The 24,611-nt window shown below is 35.8% G+C and overlaps 1 protein-coding gene across 2 annotated transcripts in view; it reads left to right on the top strand.

The window, feature by feature from the left end:
- The first annotated feature begins 2,405 nt into the window (after positions 1 to 2,405).
- The window catches only part of atrnl1a (attractin-like 1a), a 273,803-nt gene continuing 251,597 nt past the window's right edge, over positions 2,406 to 24,611 (top strand). The window contains exons 1-2 of one of the 2 annotated variants that reach the window (XM_065296956.1): positions 2,406 to 2,543; positions 2,630 to 3,137. In XM_065296956.1, coding sequence (XP_065153028.1) covers positions 2,911 to 3,137 — 227 coding nt within the window. In that variant the 5' untranslated portion in view covers positions 2,406 to 2,543; positions 2,630 to 2,910. Of the gene's footprint in view, positions 3,138 to 24,611 lie in introns of both variants that reach the window. The other variant, XR_010547040.1, reaches the window with a different exon arrangement.

The following is a 24,611-nucleotide window of genomic DNA, read 5'->3' as shown; positions in this document are numbered from 1 at the left end:
CTATTTTAGTACACGGATGTGGTAGCAGTGTAGAGAAAGTTGATAAAGTTAACTTTTTGAAATTACTTTGTCTGTGGTGCTTCATTGCCAATTCTTTCCGTACTTCCGGTGCCAATATGCGCGCGCATACGTTGCCACGTCATAATTGTGTACAAACAGTAAAAGGGTCTATGAAACAGGCCCGGTTACGGACAGTTATTATTCCAGCGTCTCAGTGGTATCTTACCGTTTCTCTTATATTCTACAATCTCATAAATACAGGATAAACATTTGTTTAATTATTCAATACGGTCATGTTCTAACGTTACTTGGTAAACAGAGGTACGGTATTTGTTCAAGTTAAATCTAATCCTGTCTTTCTGCAGTTTCTCTTAATGTTCGGGGCATCCGCAATATAAACAAAATAGAGGCATTTTTTTTTGTTTTTGAAAGAAAAAAAGGGCTGATTTTTATTTAATACAAGAAACGCACATTTTTAAATCTGATTTTAATTTATGGAAGAGTCAGTTGGGTCAGGACATTTGGTTGAGTCATGGTACAAATACATCAGCAGGGGTCGCTATGTGTAAAATACAAACAGCTCCTGAATGGGAGAAATCCCCTGCTGGAAAGAAACCTTCCAAACAGAATGGAATAGATATTGTATAGGGAAAAGGAATGATGCAGAATATTTTGAAATAATTAACACGCTTACATGGAGGTGGTGTTCAATGTTTGGCCATGTAGTATATTTCTTTACATCATTTAAAAAATGTTTTGAGAGGTAAAATATTTGTGGCAGGGATAATATCCAATGCTAACAAATAACTGAAGATCTTACTAGTGAATAAGTCCACCAGACTATACAGATAGGGTAATTTTATTATAGTAATTTCAGAAAAAAAATATACAAGGAAATATGTCCAGATGAGAGTAAAAGATGTCAGATTAGCAGAAAAAAGCTTAGAAGCATGCTCAACCAAAGTGCAGGTCAGCTTTCATTGCAAAGCCAGACTGATGATCACATCCTGAGAGAGAGAGAGAGAGAGAGAGAGAGAGAGAGAAAGTCAGGACAGATGGTTTGCTTTATTGCATAATCTGTTTCTGCTATAAATCATTTACAGAATGTGATGTCACATGTTTTCCTCCTGGTCAGTGTTCCGTGTATCACACAGCTCATGCAGGTGCTTGTGCCTTATTCACTATTACTGACTTTAAAACTTCAAACATAGAGGAGTAAATGAAAACAGTTATATGGCCAACACAAAAGACACTAAATGTTAATAAATGGATGTGAACATGGGTATTTGAATACTGATACAAATCCATGATACAGTAACTTGATTTTAAACCCATATGGTAGTGCTCTAAATAAAGTACATATTGAAGGGCTTTATTAAATAATACATAATCATTTGCTTTTGTAACTGCTGATACATGTTTACATTTGTTTCACCCTTTCTTTTCCCATTTTTCATGATCCATTAACACTTAGTTAGTAAATGTCATGAGAAATTGTTCAAGAGGATACTTATTCCACTCGGTATTAAGTGTAAGTTTATCAGGAAACATCTGGCAGTCTCATTTTAGAACATTCGTCACTTCAATCAAAAGGACAATTCCTGTTCTAGATTTTCCTCATTACAAAACAGAGGATTGCACACTTCTTGTTTCTATTGGTTTCTATCAACAAAGTCAACATAATTTTATTAAGAAAATGTAGTTCTTCTGGGTGTGATCATTGTGTTTATTTCCCAGGGAGGATGAAGTGTATAGTACTGGTTCCTGAGAATGATTGATTGAGTAAACTGGTTGTTTCTTTTTTCACAGAATGACAGTTGTCCATTTTGGTCTATGCCTACCTGTCATAGACTCATTTTTGTTTTCTTATTCACACTTCGCGGCAAACAAATTGACTTTTGACCTTAAGACAATATTTTGTTTAAGCTATTAGCAGTTCCTGGGTACAATATTGTTTTTATTTTAAACTGTATATGCAAGAAAATCCTATTGCTTGATTTTTGATTTACTTTACAGAATGTATTCACACTTTTTGTTTATATATTGTGTTTGTACTATGTAAACAGAGTAGGTTTGTAGTTTGTGAACAAAAACATTGGTAAAGATTAATTATTTACTAAATAAAAACTTATATAACGCGTGTGACGCTGTTTCATCCAAATAATTATTTAAAGACAACAATGCGTTTCTTATCCTATGGTTGGCTCATGAATAGTAACGTGACTGACTTGCTGCCTTCTCATTTCACGACACTGCGCAGACCGTTCGTCGCATGACATCAAAATATCGCGAGAGCGAGCAACGCGCAGGTTACCAAGCAACGTCAGAGCGATCTATTTAATATTAATTAGCCATCAGTTTGCCATAGTACGGTTCGTAATTTCGCTCTCAGCTCAGCAGTCGGAGAACTGCACGTTGTTGTGGATGGGAGTTGTGGTGTCACTCGCCTCCGAGCGCATCTCTGAGAGGAACAAAGGCGAAACGACAACAAAAGCACGCGATCTGTGTTATCTTCTGTCAAGAACGGTTTATTGTTTTGGAAGGTGTGTTTATTTAGTCATGCTGTAATTTGTTGGATAATGTTGGCATAGTTAACAATCATAATTGCACATCTGTATCTTATATATAGCTTTTTGGGCTGCTGGAATGACGTAAGAGGACATGTTTTCGGACAGTGAGGATTTTTTTCTCACGCTGTTTTGGACGAGCACGCGTGGATATACAACCTTATAAACTCACAGCGGATTGGAGAAAGTTACATACATGGATGCATTATGACAGCATTACTAACATTGTAACACTGACGCCCCAGCAATGAATAGTAGACTACGTCTAGGTTTCTATTATTTGATCGTGTTGTACAATAAACAGTACAATAAAACTTAAAAGCCGAAGAGGGCTGCAAACCTCATGCACTTCTATACATTAATAGCCGATTTTGACAAAGAAAGAATGCCTGGACGCTACAGGACGGATCTGTTCACGTGTATGATACTCTACCTGTTAACATGCACTGATGGATCATACTCCAAAACCTGTGATGACAATTGCATCTTTGGAAAGTGTATTAATGCAACTTGCGTCTGTCACAAGGGATGGGTTGGGGATCAGTGTCAGCATTGCCAAGGAAGATTCAGGTAAGTAATGCTTACAAGTGCAATGTCTGCAAACTGTACATGTGGTGGTGTTTGTGCTTTAGAGCAAATAAGAAGAGTGACTTTAGAAAAGCTTTTCCCCATCGGATCAACATCCTTCCTGGATGGGTTTAGCTCAGCGCAAAAACACAAGATCAAAGCTTTAAGTTTCTTAATGATCTATTTTCACTTGTAGCACAATTCAGAGACTATAGTATAAACCATGTATCTTTTTCAGTAGGGTATTTCTGGTATGTCAGTATAATGACATTACAGTATTTATTGAGAATTATTTTATCTTTTAAGATGTGCTGAAGAGATAATCTATTTACTTAGCTGTCTAAATGAGTGTATGTAATATTATAAAATTAATGTTATAATTAAAAAGCCCCTCTATTGTCCACAACAATATTTGAAGTCCCCCTCCACTCTACCCATATACACAATGTAATACCCAAACTAGTACAGAGCTTGCCATAACTAGAAATGTGTGTTTGTTGTACAAATAATAATCAAATGGCACAATCAAGATTAAAAACTGGATGAAAAACTTTTTCAGTTAATTAGAAAGGTTAAATTTGTGACATGTTGACAATGCATAAGTTTCCCAAAAGGTAAGACTTTTTAAATAACTTCATATACTGTGTTTAGATTTTCTAGGTGCCCAGCCTGAAATTTTGCATGCCAGTATTGCTCCTGTATAGCTAAGTGGTAGAGCTTTGTGTTAGCAGCGCAGAAGGTCATGGGATATATATATATATATATATATATATATATATATATATATATATATATATATATATATAATCGAAACATTTTTGTAATTGCAGTTACACTGTGCATTTGCACTTATTGTGTGTCACACCATTGATGAATGTTATTGAAAAGGAAATGTAGGAAAATTGTGAAATAACTTCAATGTAATTATTTAGCCGTTGTGTTCCTTGGGTTCATATATTGTACTCTAGTAAAGATGTGGTATGTTTAAAACTGAGTGTCTGAAGTGGTCATATGACTTATATATACTGAATGCAAGGGGAGATTAGACATACTACAGTAGGTACAGATTTTTGTGTTGTTTCCAACTAAACAACAATTGCTGTATATCTAAAAATAGTCCCAAGAACATTAAGGAGTGTCACTTGAAGGCCCTCTGAGAAGGCGGGGCTTATCGAAGCACTGAAGAGTTTGGCCTTGTTTTGCCCTTATCTTTGATGATCTCTCCAGAATGCCTTGAGATGTGCTAAGAAAGTGCTTGCTACAGATGTAGGTTTTTGTAAACTGTGAAGGGCTTGGCTCACAGCCATAAATGAAACCTTTTCATATAAAAATAGAAATACAGTACAAGAATATTTAATATGTACAGTACAGTAATAGTTTAGTATGCACAGTAATATTTATTTAATACATTTTCATATTAAAATACTATACATACATTCTGTTACAGATTGCATACGTGTGAACACTTCATTCCAAAGTCATACCCATTAATATTGCATACTGCAAAGGCTAATGTACTTTAGGTGCATCTGTTTAGTCAGGTAAGTCAATAATGTTGAGAGGGAGAGATTTCTGATAACTTTTTTCAGTTAATTTTAAAGCTTACGTTAACTTTGTGACGTGTTGACAATGCAAAAGTTCCCCAAAACTTCTAAGACTTTTTAAATAACTTTATATACTGTGGTGTTGTTTAGATTTTCCAGGTGCCCCACCTGAAATTTTGCCCGCCAAATTTATGGTTGCATTATTGCTTTTGGGCAGGTATATGGTCCAGGCATCTGCCAAACCCAGATAAGTTTATCAAACTAGCAGATGTTTGAAATGCACTACAGCACTAAATGCATTTTCATGGCTCCAGAGTGCAACGGTAGCAAGGCTTACACCAGCCTCGCCATTGCATGCAATTTTACATGAACATCTTAGATTATCTGTCCCTGTGCAGCTGTATGTCCACTGAAACCCATTTAATAAAGTTTCCTACACTGTAAAAAAAATCCGTAGAAATTACAATGTTATTGCAGCTGGGGTGCCGGAAATTTACCGTAGATTTACGTTTATGTTATTTACTAGCAAGAGTTTGTTCAAAATTAAATGAATTTTAAATATTAACAAGTCTTTATCTTTACAGAATAAAACTATACAATAACAGCCTCATGCAAAGCATTCTGGGAACCAGAAATCATCATCAACCTTTTTCTGTTTTAGCTTCAGATTTAGTTTTCCAGAATGTTTTGCCTGATGCTGTTTTTTTTTTAGTTTTACTCTGTAAAGACAAAGACTTGTAAATGTTTAATGTTCATTTATCTTTGAACAAACTCTTGCCAGTAAACAACATAAATGTAAATCTACGGTAAATTACCGTCAACCCAGCTGCAATTTCTACGGAATTTTTTTACAGTGTACAAACAACCATTGTGCTCTGGCCTCTAAATGATAGGGCTGCCCTGGCACATGATTAAATTGGTAAATGTATTTCTTATGATTGTGCATCAGTACTTCTGGCCTTTGTGTTAATATCTTGAAAATGTTGCTATAGTTTTTATGGATTTATGCTGTATCAGTTTTTTTTCTGTCTCTTCATGACTTGACTCGATGGTGAGGATTTCTGTGTGGGATGTACTGTCTGTCGTAGGACACCTTCATACAAAAATTCCATTTGGTTATTACAGCCAATGGCAAGGGTGTTTGGAAATCTGTAATAATATTTCCTACTTGTCCGCAGCAAAGAAAAATATATAAATAATCATATTAAAACATTAAACATGGACAGTACTGTATCTGGTGTAAAAAAAACACAGTCTGTGAAAGATCATGCATGCCCTTGTTTTAGGATAGGAGAAGTGAACAAGCCTCCAGTTAACATTTATTTAGTGCATCCAGGAAACAAAGTTGGTTGTCTCACGGGAGTCAATAAATATAAATATATTTCAAAAAGATATTCCTGATGGAGTTTTCTGTTGGCAGTCAGTGCCAGTGGAAAAAAAAATAAGATCTTAAAGAGACAGTTCACTCAAAAATGTAAATTCTTTCATCATTTATTAACTTTCATGTTATTACAACAAACCTGTATTAATTTCTTTGTTCTGATGAACATGAAGGAAGATTTTAAGGAATGTTTGTATAACCAAAGCATCCATGAGCCACATTCACTTCCACAGTATTTGTTTTTTCTACTATGAAAGTGAATGGGGCTCATGATCAGTTTGGATACAAAAATTCCTCAAAATATCTTTCTTCGTGTTCACCAGAACAAAGAAATTTATACAGGTTTGTAACAACATGAGAGTAAATGATGATAGAATTTACATTTTTGGGTGAACTATCCTTTTAATGGTAAGCCTGAGATGGAAGACAAGAATGTGATATTTGGCTCTTGAACTTTTATACCTTATAAGGTGGATCATTTTGATCTGATTTGTGGTTTGTTACTTACTAATATTGATACAAAGGGAAGATAATATTTAATGGTACCAAATGTAAACTCCCTCGAGGGGGTAAACAAGGCAAGAATTAAATAACAGCTAGAGCAAAAACAAGACAAACACTCATGATGGTGACACACAATGATCCAGCACAAAACAGCAGACAGAATGGCATTAAATAGGGGAGAACTTAACTAGGGAACGAGGACACACAGGTGAAGGGCATACATTTATAATGAATAATTAACAAGTAAACAAGGGGGCGGGGTCAAGACTTAAGACAGGAGAGCACGAGGTACACAAAACAAACACAGGCCACGTGCCTCTCCACATGAAACAAGACAACAGTAAGGGCTTCCATGACCCTGTCACATGAAACACATAAGACATACACGGCTGACAGGATCATGACATTAGGGTTGATTTAAAGGTGCCATAGAATAAAAACTTTATTTATCTAGGCAAGGATGAATAATGTGAGCTCTGTACATGATAATGACATATTGTGAGCTTCAAACGCGTTTGTTTTCTCATTTTTATGTAAACATTGTGCACGCAAAAGACTGCTGGAAAACAGTCCAATCCCAAGTGAATCATTCATCAGTATCCTCCACTTGATCTTCACAGATGTACTCTGGGGACACCAACGATTTATTTTAAATCTTAAAAAAAGTCTTGTAAAATGTCTACTTTAATATTTATTATAATTTGAATGTACATCTTTTAATGACTTAAAGGAGCATTTCACCCGTAGAAACCTTCATCTTTATTGAAAGTGCATCATATTTGTAGTCAAAATGTAACATACATTTTGAATTTGGTGCCTATTTGACTGAGAAAAAGGGTGTTTGTAGTCTCACTCCCTCAACAAAGATATAGCACTTCCTTCTTTCAATGATGCAAAATGATGATTTTTACATCATTGAAAGAAGGAAGTGCAACACTGAAATGTGTATTTCTCCTGTCTCAACGGCAACTGAAGAAATGATGCATGACCATTCAAAAACATGACTGGGGTTCTAACTATACAAAGCTTTATGCAAATGGGTGAAGTGTCCCTTTAATGAGAGATGGTGCCTGTTTTTGTTCATCAGCACTATTTTAGTCTTTGCATTTAAACCTGCTCACAGGGAGTCCGTTTTAAGTGCTATCAAATTGCACTCTGGAAAAACATGCTGCATCCCATCACTTAGTTAATACCAACATTAAATTACACATTTAATTAATTACAAAGTTGTTAAAATGTTTACTAATGTGAGCTACTGACATGGGCCGCAGAGCAGAGCTCAATATTATTATTCATGACCCTTCCAAATAGGGCAAAAATAGACAATTTCATTAAAAAAAATTATTCATAAAAATGTTTCTAGATAATTTTTGCCACTTAATGAAGTTACATACCTTCTATGTAGATGTAGAACTGGAGAACAATTTAACATAAATTGGTCTTTCCAAAACGCGATAAACGCCAAAAGAAATGAGTTTGTCATGTCATTTGGCTGTGTACTGAACCTATTCACGGCTCCATTAACGTTTCTTGCCAAATCACTACATTTCCTTGTTACTTATGGATTAACAAAAACTGTGAGAGAGAGAGAAAGAAAGAAAGAGAGATAGGTGTATAATATGTTAGGTAAAAGAGGTTTCTAACGCCCTGCTAGGAGAAAACTAAAATGGTGGAGAGAGTAATAGAGAGTTAGTTATGTGTAATTCTGTTTATTTAATACTGTCTCCAATATCACAATCTGAATCATTTACTTATTCATTTATAGAATGAAGAGTCCCTGATGTTGCATCTCTTATTTCTGTTTTTTGTTTTTTAAATTTATGGAAAAAAATTTATGGATTTATAGCGTTTTGAAAAAAAAACTTTGAATTTATAATCAACAATATTGTTGTTTGATTTAATAATCATTATTCAACATGTTCAGACTGAGCAAAAAAAAAAAAAAAAAACATTTTAACAGAATAAATTGAATATTCACAAAATGTGTGGGTCTAGGTAAGAAATTTACTTTTCTATTGAAATGGATTTATAGCCGTTTGGAAAAGTGCACTTCATATTATTTAATTGCATTCTTTGGCACTTTTAAATCAAAAGGAGTCAACACTATTGCCATCTGTTGCATGCTGCCTGTTTTACAGTAGTTCACAATCAAAAAGTCAATGGGCAAGGTACTGACCTGAAATGAATGTTAGAAAGCACAACCACAGGGAATAAGTGAGGCTGTTCTTTTGCTTTTTGCTAGCGTGTGTGCTTGTGTGCCCACACAGAGCTGAACAGATTTTATTACAGTAATAATAATAATAATAACATTCTTAACTACCGGCAAAAAGGATTTATATTACATTCTCAGGGTTAAATACTATCTAATGGTAATGTGTGATTAAAGAGTATTAAGTTTAGCTGAGTGAGGTCACCTCAGAGGACTTGTGTGCTTTGCTGTTGTACCTTCCAGTACCACTGGTCTTGTTTTGATTGTCTATCCTAGAGCACATCCTCTACTTGATACCACCCATCCTCCCTAATCCTCTCTCTCTCTCTCTCTCTCTCTCTCTCTCTCTCTCTCTCTCTCTCTCTCTCTCTCTCTCTCTCTCTCTCTCTCTCTCTCTCTCTCTCTCTCTCTCTCTTTCTCTCTCTTTCTCTCTCTTTCACTTTCTCGTTCACCATAGGGAGAGTAAGGAAAGATGGTTCACCTAAAGTTCAACAAAAAAAAACCTGCATGTGAACTCTGCATAATATCGTTCCTTATTCAATTACTCCGTTTTATCTTTCTGCCGATTTTGCTGTTTTTCTTGGTAGATGTGTGGAGGCTTGCATTTCAAGTATATATAAACACCAAACTGAATACAATTAAAGGAATTACAAATGAAGTAGCAAAACTGTAGAAATGGGAAATGCCAAAATATCCAAAATATTACTAATAAAGTATATATGAAAGGGGCAATGAGTGAAATCCAGGCTAAAGTGTCAAATTAAATTTAATTTAATAGCGAGATTATAAGCATCAAAGTTTGATTTCAATCATTGATTTAAGTTTTACTTAGTAAATATGAAATATATCAAAGTTATTTCTTTCACAGAATGTTCTTTAAATTGTATAGGATGATTTTATGTAGAAAATGGCTTTAGTTGGGTTTTGGCAGACATAAGGGAAGGGTTGACTGCATGCATCACACTCAATGTTATTGCATGTTGATAAAATTGATAAAACCCAAATCATAACACACACTGTTTCTCCCAAATGTACTTTTAATCTATACACAAACATGGTGTTTGAGATAAATTGTAAGTTATGGAAGTCAAATTCTGTTTGTGGACACTTCACATGATCTGTTACTGTATCAGACATACTGTAGACATACTAAAACTCCCTAAAGTATTGCACTTGTACTTCTCTTTTACATCCTATAGATATAATAGTTATTTTAGATTAGATTAGTTATTTTCCTTTAAGTACCAACAAAATCAATGCATTGAAATGTATTTTCTCACACTTTATCTTTAACATTTGGTATGGATATCTTTTTTTGGGATATACAGTACATCTGCATCTAGCCAATGCAGCTTTTCACACAGAATATCAGTCCGTCACACAGCATAGGATTGTCATTGGCTCTATGATATCACCTCGAAGGCATGATTCTAAGGGCTCGGTTCAGGGTGTGGTGCTCTGGACGCCACAGTGTGCTTTGATTATTTGAGTTGAACTTTGGGTTTGCTCGTGGCTGACTGCTGAGAAGCTTCAGCACACATGAGCTCTAGTGTACACAAGCTGGTCCAGTTCTGCACGGCAGGCCCAGATGGGCAGGGCATTAGGGTCAGGTCTGATGTCTACAGGGACACAGGCCCTCTTTCCTCCTCTTCTGTTTCTTTTAACAGTGTGGGAAGTGGTAAATATTTAGTGGCTTCCCAGCAACTTTACTGTACATAAGAGTGTGAGAGCAAACAGTAATCCCCAGGCAAATGGGTGTGTTGGATCAGTGTGTATGTTTGGAAAATAAAGAGTGGATTTATGAGAGCCTTTGGGTGGTTGTTTGCTCTTTTTGGCAGGCATGCTGGCTTGTAGGGCATTATTTTTGTGTATTTTGTGAAGGCCCTGTGGTTTCTGTGTGTTCTTTCACAATGTAGATGTTTTTCTTTTTCATTAACACTAACATAATATAATTATATCAAATTTATTATACTTCACTTGATGGACACTTCAGGAATGCACTTCTCATAGGGTCATTCAAAACTAAAATGTGCAACTAAATCCCTTTATGGCATGAAATTCACAGTGTGTGCCAAACTAAAGAGCTGTACTGCAGATTTAAATTCATAATCAGTTAAAAACATAGTGAACATTGCATGCAAACATTTTCTTATGTACAGTATGTCATATAAATGTTATCATGTCAGTCATGCTGTAATTTGACATTTGTGCATCAACAAAAGTTTTGCTGGAGCCTGGTACTGTAAGTATACATCTCCAACTATCTCATAGTTTTTGAAATCAAATGATTTCAAACTTTTTCATTTTGCATTGCTTTCCGAGCCCACCAAATGTTGGATTTTGTGCCGACACGTGGCCACGTTAATCCAACAGCAAATCTCTCATGCTGCCAACACAAGGCTCATATTTAATCCTGAGCTGTAATCCACCACAGTACAATCACAGTGGCCATTCATTTAGGAGATGGAATTGGAGATTCATCTCTAACTGTTGTGATCTATGTTTGTGATCCTTTCCTTCTCAGTACTAATTCATGCTCTGTTTCAATGTGCCACAGTTCCTTTTCTCTGTGATCCTGGGCTTGATATACTTTTGACTGTTGTCAGAAGATAACATCTGTGATGAAGCAATTAAAGTTTTTTTAAATGCATAAATTACCCCAAATCATATACTGCACAGTTGTCTGTTGCTGGACTCCTAGATGTTTTTCACAGCGATGCCATGGAAGAACCATTTTTACTTTCTTAAGGAACCATTTAGTTACAGGTTTGATAGTCTTTTTAATACCATTGTTCATTGCAAAGAATCATTTATGATTCAGAAGGGATCTTTGGACGTTAAAGGTTCTTCATGGAACCATTTAGCCAAAAATGGTTCTTCTGTGGCGTCATAAAGCACATTTATTTAGGTTCTGTTTAAACATGTTGATGCTTGTTGATATTATGCATACAGTTCAGCATCAAGTTTTTTTACCTATCAATATATACTTAACCAATAAGGGCTTTACAGGAAAACATGTGAATCTTAACTTACACTTGCAACACAGCCTTAGTTTAAACCACTCTTAAAGACCTCACCCAATCATTAGCTACTTTTAACAGTCCCAGTGTCTCAGTCTGGTTTGGATGACTTTTACAGCCTGTGTATATCTGTCTTTTTGATCCATGCTTGGGTTTGACTGAAGGGCTCACTTACCAACTTTAAAATCGAAACTGTATTGTATTCAGGCTGCGTATACACTATTAAGGTTGTAAGCCCTTGTTTTAACAGTGGTTAAATGTCAGGTCAGTAGTGGCCCTTCACGGGATTTGGACAGATTGGCATTTAAACTATAAACGCAATGTGTGCTTTCAAAGGCACTTTTTGGGTCACCATACCTTTGACACTATGAGCCCTATCATACACCCGGCGCAGTACAGCGCAAAGTGCGAAGCAAGTGTCTTTTGCTAGTTTCAACCCGGCGCAACAATCATTTTAAAGTTTAGCGCCACGTTGTTTAAATAGCAAATGCATTTTATGCCCAATTTTGCATTCTGGTCTGAAAACAAGGAGTGTTCAGGTGCATTGTTGGCGCATTGCTATTTTGAGGCAACTAAAATAGACTACGCCATTGACCAACAAAAACCTAGTCTAAAGTCAATGGCGCAATAGTGTTTTTGTTATTTAATGAGCGCGTTAGAAATAGGCGTCTATAAATGGAGGACAATGCGGGTTTGCTTATCACACATGATAGACAATTAGACAATTCGCTTAGATCATTAAAATAGGGCCCTATGTCACTTTCACTTCACTTTAAAAATGATTTTTTTTTTTAATTGGATCTCGTCGATCTAACTCTTGAGTTAAAACACACTGAGACTGCATTGTAAGGGTGTGACCTGTGGGAATGTTTTAGATTTATCCCACTGTTGAAAGTAAATTTGTTTTGTGTCTCATATGGTTCGATGGGATACATTTGGATTAGTGTAATGCTGTGAAGGCATTAATATTCAGCTGCTGATTTGGACTTTGATGTTACACTTTACTGACATCAACTTAACATACTGTGCTGGTTCAAAGCGTCGTATACAAGGTGCCTAGCGTAGTGTAAAAGGTGCCTCTGTGTGGGTTTATGGGCAATGGTACAACTGTTGTGACCAGTGGCGGCTCGTGACTGCTCTTCCGAGGATGCGCTAATTCAAAATAAGTCTTTGGATTGTCACGTGTGTGGTTCCCTTTTCCAAAATATGTGTCCTGCGTGTGGAGAGATCCTGTGTGCATCACGTGTTTTGTCAAAATAAGTGCCTGCTGCACACGCGTCAAAACCGTTTATGATAAAAGAGACGCTCACGTTCCCTAAATACACGCAAGACACTCCCTTTACAGTAAACTGATTATGCATGAGATTGTGCGAGTATCTGGCAATTGCAAGCATCTCTTTTCAAGTTCAAGGCAGCAGGCACTTATTTTGGCATGACACGTGATGCACACACGATCTCTCAAAGCGCAGAACACATATTTTGGAATGACAAACCACACACATGACAAGCTACATACAAGTTGTTACGAACTTCGCATCGTGCACTTCAAAAAAAGAAGTCACCAGCCGCCACTGGTTGTGACCCACTGTGGGCTGTATTTGCATAATGTTTAACTGTCCTCAGTACAGATCAGATTAAAAGACATTTTTTGTTTTATTAAACCTCTGTCTGTGGTTGTTTCACTAGTACATCAGTGTGTTGTGCTGTCTGCAACTCTTTTTATAAAAATAAAAGTCACTGGGAGTTGAATTCAAATGCAAAATGTAGGTTTTAGGACAAAGAAAGCGTAACCTCACAGTTATGTCAAACAGCATGGGCAGATTTATTTGTCATGATTGGGGCACGTTCGGACACAACCTCTTGGCACAAAGGGAAAATCAATAATAAAAAGGAAGCAATTGACTGAATATGATTATTCTGTGTGCTTTATTCTACATTGATTTACCAGTTATCAGTTGATTAAAGGCACAATTTGTAAGATTGCTTCTGCAATGTCATACGCCGGTCAATCTGCGCCACAGGAATATAGCATAAACAGCATTTCATCTTTTGTGTCCAGCTCTGAGGGGCTGTAGTGAAAGGGGCGTTTAAGGGTTGAACATTTTGGAGTTCTATTAACTTTTTTTGACCTCATTGTGACTGTAATGTGAAAGCTAGTGGGGTTTTCGTGCCTGCCCTTAGTAGATGAAAGAATGGATGGTGGGAAACCGACGAGCCGTGACTATGTGTCAAAGACCTATAAATATTAGTCTCTCCTTTATCAGCCCCTATTGACTTTGAGCATGGGTGATTTTTCATTTCATTTTAGGGATGGGGCAATAGGTCAAGGTCACTTAAGAAAAATGATCAGAGTTGTAGTTCTGTGAAGTTTTCCATTGTTAGTTCACAGTCCTTTTATTGTGTGTGTCAAACACACATGTAGTAGATATGAACATACAAAAAACACATATGTGACCCAGTCTGTGAAAACCTAGCTTGAAGAACCTAACTGTTCTCTAAATGAAATCATCCTAAATAATGTAAAGAACATTCTGTGAAAATTTTATCTTGATATATTTAATATTGACAAAGAAATGAAAGTGATATCAACTTTTTTCTGAGATTATGAGATATTAGCCTGGATTTTATGGACAGGGGTCATTTTCAAAAATTTTTTCAATATATTTAAAGAGGATATTCACCAGGCTATTTTGGCATCACATAAAAAAAAACACAGCGTCTTCTAGACATACTGAAATCAATAACCTGGTAGCAATCAGACTTGGGCTAGTTAACAAATCAGGTCTCCTTGGCAACAGCAAGTGGGCGGGTATAAGCAGTGAGTGGGCGTGCATTATTCAAATGAACACGTCCACGTAATCAGGTCACGGAAATAAGGGGGTGTGCACACCAAAGCTTTTACGCTGGCGGTGGGCGCATGTTTTCAATTGTTTCCAATGGAAGCGCAGTGTTTTTCGCACTGAAAGCCAGCGTTCGGCAGTTGTTGCGCACTCAGCTCTGAGTGCCGAGAGTTGAAAAATATTCAAGTATGGGTGAAAAGCCCAGCTCACCAGTGTCAGTTCTTACAGGGCTGTCCAATCACAGTGGAGGAGGGGCGGGACAAATATCACAATAACCAACTTGTGCATACTTCAACGACAAACAACGATAAACAAAGCAGCAACCAAAGCGCTCCTCTGAAGAAAGCTGGCGTAAAAAGCTTTGGTGTCCATGCCCCCTAACTGTTGAACTACATCTCAGGCATGTACTGTAGGCCATTAAAAAAGCCTTCTGTTAAAGGCTCTCTAAGCGAATTCACGCATTTTAGACCATAACACATTTTTTGTTACATACAGCAAACATCTCCTCACTATCTGCTTTCTGCCTGTCCGCTTATCAAACTGTAAAAAAACGCGATCTCTGTAGACAGCCCCGGCTCTACAAACTTCAATATAAACACAGTGACCAAACCTGCCCCACAAAACAAAACAAAGTGTTCCAGCCAATAAACGCCAAGAAGGATTTGGGGGTTGGGTTTGGGCGCGTTCATGAAAGCACGGAAGGGAGGGGGAGGGGGAGGAGTTAACTACGCTCAGTTTGTTTGAAAACACATTTAAAAAATCAACACACCGATTCGCTTAGAACGCCTTTAAAGGTAATATCTTCCTTTAAATTGGACTCTGAGCTTTGTAACTCTACACATTACATTTAGTCATTTAGCAGACACTGGACGTAAGGCTGTATAAGCAAGAGAAGGTAAGGGGGTTCTGACCCAGTGGTGGTTTTAAAGGCCAGCAGCAGAGCTTTGAATTTGATGCGAGCTGCTATAGACGGTTTCAGCAGTAACAAACAAGCGGCTGTCGTTGTCTGCCCGTAACTTCCGGTAAATTCCGCTAAGAATAAATAACAACAAAGTCCTTTAAACGTAGTTTAGTTATATAACAAGCAAAAAACAACACATAGATTACCTACTGTAGGAAACCAAAACAATTGTTATTTCTCGACGAGGCATTTGTTCAAGAGATCAGCTTAGCAACTAGTCAGACCATTAAAAAAACGAAACCGGAAGTAAAGTTCGGATCCAGACGTGTATCGCGTCAGCGCACGTGCGTCCGATGAAACCTTCTATAGGAAGCCAGTGTAACTTGAAAAAAAGAGGAGTGATGTGCGCCCTCTTTGACTCATTGAAGATCTCTTGTATGCTCAAACTGCTACATTATACTGTAACTAGAGTTAAAAAAGTTGAAATCCATTTTTATGAAGAAAGAAGTGATTTTTTGCAGACGTACAGTAGCTTGTACACATTTTTCTCTCAGTATACATGCTTCAAATGATTTTCTGCCTCTAATTAAAACATAAGTGATGTGACACAGGGTATTTCTGGTACTTATAAACTACGAGACAAAAAAGTAGCAGTTTTTCCAAGTGTTCAATGTACTGTGCAGACCAGTTTCCCATATAGTAAACAAAGTCTAAGAATAGTCCTGTCACCTCATATAGGAGTGACATAATCTCTGTTCAGAATGGCAGTGCTCTGTTAAAGTAACAGTAGTGCTTTTAGCTCAGAATTAGACTTGACATTGTCTTAAAGATGAGATCATCCCCTGCTGACGGACATTCACTGGTCCTTTTGTCTTATAGTAATAATCCATGCAGTATACACAGTCGTTAAAGAAAGTTTATGTCTGGATGTCAGTGTGTGTGTCTGCTTCTGACTGCTTGTGTATCTTGTTGTTAGGTGTTACCCTTAGAGTAATATTTAATTGTATTATAGGATTGTGGTACACTGAAGGCCCATTAAATCAAATTTTCACAAAATATTTGTACAGTATAGAGGCCTGTGGAAATACAAGAATGAACAAGTCTGCAATTTTTATTGTTTGAATACCAGATGTGAGCTGCAACTTAGGTTGTAAGGCATGACGCTAACACAACAAGATGGGTTGAAATTTCTAAATGTACTGGAATTCACTTTAGATAAAAGCCGATGTCAAATGTTATTAAACCAAATGAAACGCGTAAGGGACAGTTAGTGTTTTAAAAATCATTGTCAGATGTCGTTTGTGAAGTATGAGGAGTTATGTTTCAAATAAAGCAGCTTTGTGCCTACTTTACTGGCATCTGATCATAAATCCTGTTGAAAGTGCATTGTTTCTGAAAGAAATTGTTTATTTTACAGTTTCAACAAACACATCACAGATGACTTCTGTGCATTGTCGTTGTTGTGGTGAAATTTCTTCATTTATTTTGGTCCTCTTATGCCAGTTGTGGTTTTTGTTTAGGGCTCACTGTGTTTTGAAACTGTTCGCAAATGTTTGTGGGTTAACTGGGTTTGAAAGAATTATGGGACACAAAACACTGTTTTCTGATATTCAAGGATTTATTTGTGGCTAACTTGACTTATTGTGCACAGTTGAAGGCGTATACAGACAACTATTATACTCAGACTTTAAGATGCTTGTGTTAAAGATGCCTGAACCCTTTAAAGCCTTTTTTTCACTTTCAGTCAGAGTGTATCTGTCTGTGTTGGGTAACAGTAAGTGCAAATTCCTTTAATGGCCTTACCGATTTCAGTAATGGTTTCTGGATCTGCTAAGAGACCATTCATTGACAGAGTTGAGGTGTTGGTGGTCGGAAATAGGAAAATGGGTGTTGATAATCTGAATACACTTTAATCAAACTACGTTTAGAGCATTTCTATATACTTAATGCCATCTCAGATAGAATAGTAGAAATAGGTTACATGAACAGTGAACACATGATTTACTTAAGAGGAGATAAATATAGTGACTTGGTGCGAGGAATGCTTTAGGAAAAATGATGCTTTACCACTGTATGTGTCTTGATTTCAGGCTATGTTTACATTAATGCGTTTATCCTTTAAAACGCGTTACTTTTGCTACGTTTACGCCTTTCATCTACACTACATCACCGTTTTTGACCCTCATAAACGGATTCGTTCGCAAACGCTGAAGACCCTGTTTTAGTTTGAGAACTCAGACGTTGCTCTTAGTGTAAATGAACGTAGACGGAGTCTTATGTAAACGAACAGCTGATGTTAACCTGACAACGCATCATTTTCAAAGTAAAAATTATTTTATTCATGTAAATGTTGGTTTGCAACGGGGGTTTTGCCAAAAATAGTAAACATCTACCAACCAGCTATTATAAACGCTATATCGGATTGTTTTAACATGTATCCTTATAGATAATGTCTGTTTTATATTAATGTTCGAGTATTGTTGGGTTTAATGTGTTTATGTTTTGTATAAATTTATTTAGCTTACGAAAGATAGACTGTCATTTTAAACGCCATATAGGCGTTGTAAAGGCCAATATGAAGGGAGAATTGTAATGGGTCAGACATTATTTTTGAGTTTAATTTAAGTTTTGTTTGCTACTTTAAAATGAATTTCGTTTCAGATAATTTGTCTCTTAATTTTAATCGATGTTTTGTTGATAAGTTTTGTGAATATAAATTAATAAAAACAATAAACTCAACGTCATTAATATATAATGCTCGTTTAGGCGCTTGCGCTTTTAGCTATTCTGTGTTGCTAGCGGAGGACGTGCACGGACCTCGGACACTTTTAAAAATTAATGCAATAAGCATTTCTGGTAGGCTAAAGCAATACTTCACCTCTTACTATGTTTGATTGTTTTAACATGTATCCTTATAGATAATGTCTGTTTTATATTAATGTTTGAGTATTGTTGGGTTTAATGTGTTTATGTTTTGTTTAAATTTAGTTAGCTTACGAAAGATAGACTGTAATTTTAAACGCCATATAGGCGTTGTAAAGGCCAATATGAAGGGAGAATTGTAATGGGTCAGACATTATTTTTTAGTTTAATTTAAGTTTTGTTTGCTACTTTAAAATGAATTTCGTTTCAGATAATTTGTCTCTTAATTTTAATCGATGTTTTGTTGATAAGTTTTGTGAATTTAAATTAATAAAAACAATAAACTCAACGTCATTAATATATAATGCTCGTTTAGGCGCTTGCGCTTTTAGCTATTCTGTGTTGCTAGCGGAGGACGTGCACAGACCTCGCACACTTTTAAAAATTAATGCAATAAGCATTTCTGGTAGGCTAAAGCAATACTTCACCTCTTACTATGTTTGATTGAAGTTTGCATTTGCTAAAATTTATTTTTGCTTCAAGTTCGCTACTGTTAGTACTGGTCACTTGAATGCTTTCTTTTTAAATCATAAAGACCTTTATGTTTAGTTATAAAATCAAAATTAACCTATTAATCATATTAATATGTTGTAGGGGGGAGATAGAACAGTATAAGACTTTCCCAAACACATTTTTATAGGTTCAAAAATAGTGTCTGTTATAGTTGCCAGCAAAGGACCCAGGTATGACTTTTTGTCAATATCGCACACCCCTAGGCTGTAAACGCGCAAAGGTAAGCTATTATTAGAGTAATAAGTTATTTTACACTTTTATGCGCATGCCCAGTTACATGATTGGTCATGTTTCATGGGTTTATGGTGGTGTATAGTGTGGATGAAGATTCTTTTAAAAATGCCAGTATAAACGAGGATCGTTTTCATTTTAAAATGCCGTTTTAAAACGCAAATGCTCTAATGTAAACATGGCCTCAGTTTGCTTTATTAATGTCACTGTGCTTTATTTAAATCACTGTGCAATGTAAAAGTATCTGTTATTGGTTAGGTACAGTATCCTTTGCAGTCACAATAAAATATTTAAATATGAAACCATAATCTTAATAGACAGATTCTTGTAGCCAATCAGCAGTAAGGGGCATGTTTATATCTATTAACTGTCATCGTCGTTGCCTGGGTTTGTGTATGTGTGGGGCCTGTCTATCATAAGAAGGGTCGGATTCTATTGGGGTAGGGTCGTGTTTGTTTTAGGTGATTTCAAATGTCAACATTGGCTTTCAGAGATCATGCACCCTGCCTTTAAATGCTTTTTACTTCAAATCTTTTCTTCACTAAATGTCTCTTGCTGATAGTGCCATGCTGAGCTAGCCTGAGGCTCTTCAATCATCCATCTCAGTCCCTGTCCTCAAATCTCTTTCAGTCCTTCATTTGAGATCCTGAGTCAGTATAGCAAGCCTACAAACATAAGTACAGCTAGAAAAATGCGATTTAATATGATTAATGACAGCTTAAACAATATACAGATGTGGCCTTTAAAAACGCGCGTTTTCTCCCGCGGCATTCGCCAAATCGTCTCGCGGAGTCACGCAGAATTCTGCAAGTGTTTTCGGGGGGGCTACTTTCCCTTTTCCCTTAATGTGTTTCGCTTCACAGAAAATCCACCAGGTGGCGCATAAAAAACTAAATTTTTATATGCGTTGTCATTGCGGTTGTTTCCAGAAGTTAATAAGGGCATTGCTGAATATTTAACATTTCTATTAAAACAGCAAAGTGACGTCAACCCCTTCTTGCCAGCATAACAGCGCATACATATATTAAGATGACTGTACGTGACTGGGCATTCATACTAAGTGCAACAAAGAATTTAGTGTGAGCCTAATACACTTAACTCTATTTACAATGAATATCTTAATTATTTGTGTTGTCGAATTTTGACACCGTTTCATTGTTTGTTCATAATATTAATAATTATGTCAGTTTTTCTAAAAGTATTAATATTTTAAAGAGATTCATGTGGTATAAAAATACATGTTTTAAAGTTATAAATGTTGTAAAAATATATAAGTATTATTGTTCTTAATATATTAAGAACAATAATATGACACATGTATATTGCGCTAAATTGCTTTACATATGGAAAGAGGAATTGTTCTCAACCACCACCAATAAAGTTTAAAAAATATTCTTTAGAAAAACGGCGTTTAAACCCACGCAGAGCGAACAAGAAAACATGGGCCTATGCTTACATACTGTACAGTGGGCATATGATATCTTTATTTAGTTTTACATATTTAAAACTTTAATAATACCTTTCTTGCGCATATAGGCAGTCAGTGTTATGATTTTTTTTAATCCTTTCAGCCGTTATTCATAACAGTAAAAATATTCAGTGGCTTTGTAAATATACTACTAAAATAATGGATTAAAGTAACTTTATAAAATCTCTTAATGTCACTTATGTATTTTTTAGTTGGTCAAAACAAAATAAATGGCTAGAAATAGAACAGACATTTTAATTTAAAATGTACATATATTATAGGCGTATATTATAGGTCCTTCCAGATATCTTATCTCAGACGTTCGCAGTCAACACTTTTAAAACTTATTTATATAAAATCTAATTTATAAATTAAGAAACAAAGTTTTAAGTTAAGACAATAATAAATATGTTTATTTTTATTGAAAGAAAAACGTAGAAAATGTTATTATGGGTATAGTTGATGCAAATAAAGTGTGCAGTAGGCTATACAAAAAATGCAAACAAATTATTTCTAAAAGTGGCAAGATTTAAAAAAAAAAATAAAGGTGGTATAAAGAAAGACATGAGAAAAGTAGAGGTATGCAAAAGAGCACAGTTTAGTTATTGTTAATTAAAGCGGTTTTATACACCTTTGTTTGAATTGACAAGCATTTTATTCGCCACTTTCAACACATTTTGTGATTGATTTACTGATTTATTACAGAAAATTGTTGTCAGAAGCAAAGCTATTGTACAAAGCATCTTTATATGTATGTTTTAAAGTTAAAAATGTTGTAAAAATATATTCGTATTCTTTTATATTAAGAATATAAAATTATTCTGCAATATAAATTATTTTCAACCACCACCAATAAAGTTTAAACATTATTCTTTAGAAAAAAAACCGCGTTTAAACCCGTATTGTGTGGAGCGAACAAGAAAACATATGCTTACATGCTCATTCGGCATATGATATCTTTTTTATTTAGTTTTACAGTTTTAAAAGTGGCAAAAAGTTCTTAAAATCTAATGAATACTGGTTTTGTAAAATGTATATAACTGCAGATGCGTGCGTGGGATCCGGGCAGGTATCCTTTTCCTCCAGACCTTGACGCATGGTCGCGGGAAGGCGAGAAATATATTTTTTTTAAGTAAAAATATTTTGCACAATTGATATATTACTTATGAATATTTTAGGAAATTATTTTTGACACACGTAGGTTATTACGTGTATTTTGGATTTTAATTTTTATTACTGTCTGTGCCTATCCGTGGCCTCATCCGAGCGCACTTTCTTTGCCTTGCGTCTTTTGAAGACATTGGTACGCAGCACCATGACCCAGAAAAGACTCACACACCTTTCCCTGATGCATGCCCACACAGAAATACTGAACTCCCTGGACATTCGTCCCGTAGCTCATGAGAGACTTTGGAATCTCTATTATACAACCGGCGCAATGCGCGACGCGAGTTTTTTCTGCTCGAGTAAAGAGCGTGTTGATAATATGCGTATTAACGGAATGACAACGCGGGTTTGTTTATTACATACATGGATGCGCAGCAGCACAAAAACGCTTTTTAATATGAAAAAAGGATTAAAATGTAACAGATTATTATTGAGTCTCTTGGACATAAATGATGACCACCAATTATGAGACGTTAGAAGGCTTAAAGAGCTGCTTCATCTGTAGCTAAGTAAATAAATGCTTTGCTTTAAACAAATGCATCTACTTTTAAATGTTTTTTTTTTAAATGCTACCCAACGGATTTATTGTATATAATGACTCTGCACCTGTAGATATGGTGAGATGAGAAAACATTTTAAGTAATGCTTTTAAAAAAAACATTTTGCTGTCCAAGTGCTGAAATGGCTCTCCACACGTTTGTAAATTCTTTATCTTTTGTTTGTAACAAATAAAGTATTTTTACAGTACAAACCTTATATAAAGCCTATTCTAAAAATGTAATTATACACCATGTATTTCTTTATAAAAGTATACAATATCAGAACTAAACCCATCATTATTTTTGTTCAAATTATGAATTATTAATAAGTTTAAAAAAGACAGTAATAGTACTATTTAGTAAAAAAAAGATCTATATAAAAATATACTAGGTATGTTAATGTGAGAATATTTTACATCTGTTAATCGACGTGTGATCCTAACTTAAAAACGAAAGTAAAATATGTTCGTCCGCATGGACATTGAAAATTGTGAAGTTTAATTAATATTATATGTTGTTATAATATTATATGTTGTATGTAAATTGTAACGAAAGTAATTCCCCCTGGCATAAGTATTTTTGCTTCTGATTAATAGCGCATATTCATCTGAGAACTGATGATGTCTGTGTGTTTCAGACTGTGTGCCCTGAAGTGTATATGACAATAAAGTAGTAAATCTCAATGTATTTATTTTTATTATTGTATTTTAAATAGGCCTATAGGCTCATAGGTTTTTTGGTTAAAAAAATTCACAGCACCCCCTGTTCAAAATGACTTCCAGCGGCCCTGCCTTGACGCTTTGTGTGTTCGACTTTAAATGGTGCGGCGCTGACTGGTCGGCGTATGACATCAGAGTACCGCGAGAGCAAAGGTAAAGTCGGACCATTTGTAACATTTCGACTTGCTCTCGCGGTACTTTGATGTCTTCGTTGCCGAACTGTCTGCGCAGCGCCACATAGAAACGCCCTTTGACTCTTTAAGGCAAAGTACCAGCAACATGAGAAGTGGTGGCACGCAAAAGAAAGTGAAGGTACACACAGTACGCTAAAATATAAAGTGTCTGTACTGCGAGCACTGGTTTAGTTATTTACATCGTGAGTTGCTCTTTCACCATTGTGCACCCGCGCACTCGCTCTGTAGTTTGTAGCTCGCGCTCCGGCTTCGATAAACAATGCCCGTTTCTCAATACCAAGTAGGGGAGAGTGGGGCAAAGTGAGCCAGTGGGTAAGTTGACCCACCCCCTTTATCTAGGCAACCATACAGATTTGTAGCCGTGTGACCACAAATACAGGTAGCAACCATAATTTATATTTGGCTATGTTAAAGAGAAGGACAAATAAAAAGAGTTATGATTAAAGTATGATTTTAAAAAAAAAAAACAGTTTTTATCCTATCAAAGTAAAATTTATACATACCAGGTATAAAGGCTGTTATGTTAAAGTAGATTTATCCAGGTCTAAATATTCATACCATAAATATTGGTGATAGGCTAATGTATAAAACCATGTGAATGATTTAGCTAAAGATTAGCCTGAATTATTAAGCTAGGCAGTTTCCCAGAACGGTGGCTGTGGGGCAAAGTGAACCAGATGGGGTAAACTGAACCAGGGGTTCAACCCCACCATGAGGCACTGTAACCATTGAATATGTTTCATTAAAAAAAATTCTGTGTAGTTTCGCACAACTGATTTGTTCATTTTTAAACATTTTAGAAAACATATCATGCTAAGACATTACAATATTAATTAATTTTTATGCATTTGGCGTTTTGCAGGTCCACACTGAAAAAACAAACATACATACATGGATGACATCAGAGTACCGCGAGAGCGATTTAAAACCAACCTCCTCCGCTTTATTTCTCGCGGTACTCTGATGTCATCTGCTTGTCGGTTCTTGTGGCGCTGCGTAAAGTTGACCACACCTAAAAAATGTACTGCTAAACTCGACAGAAATGCTCTGTATACCAGCACCTCCTTTATTAATTGTATAGCAGGAAAAGTTCTATTTTACTTCTCAGCGTAATAAATAGCTTACAAGGTTTGGTGTGTGAGCGTGTGAACTGACAGAAATGCGTGTGTCTCATGGTGGGACTTGAGAGCCTAGGTTATATCAACATATAAAATTAAGTGGATATCAGGTAACTTAATTTGACATAAGTTATAAACATTCATTTAAAATAATATACAGCGTATGTATTAGGCCTATTTGCTTAAATTGCATTTTAACAAAGAAAC

Source organism: Paramisgurnus dabryanus, chromosome 20 (genome assembly GCF_030506205.2).
Source record: "Paramisgurnus dabryanus chromosome 20, PD_genome_1.1, whole genome shotgun sequence".
Classification (NCBI taxonomy): domain Eukaryota; kingdom Metazoa; phylum Chordata; class Actinopteri; order Cypriniformes; family Cobitidae; genus Paramisgurnus; species Paramisgurnus dabryanus.
The sequence above is the reverse complement of the archived record's forward strand: the minus strand, read 5'-3'. Positions and strand labels throughout refer to the sequence as shown.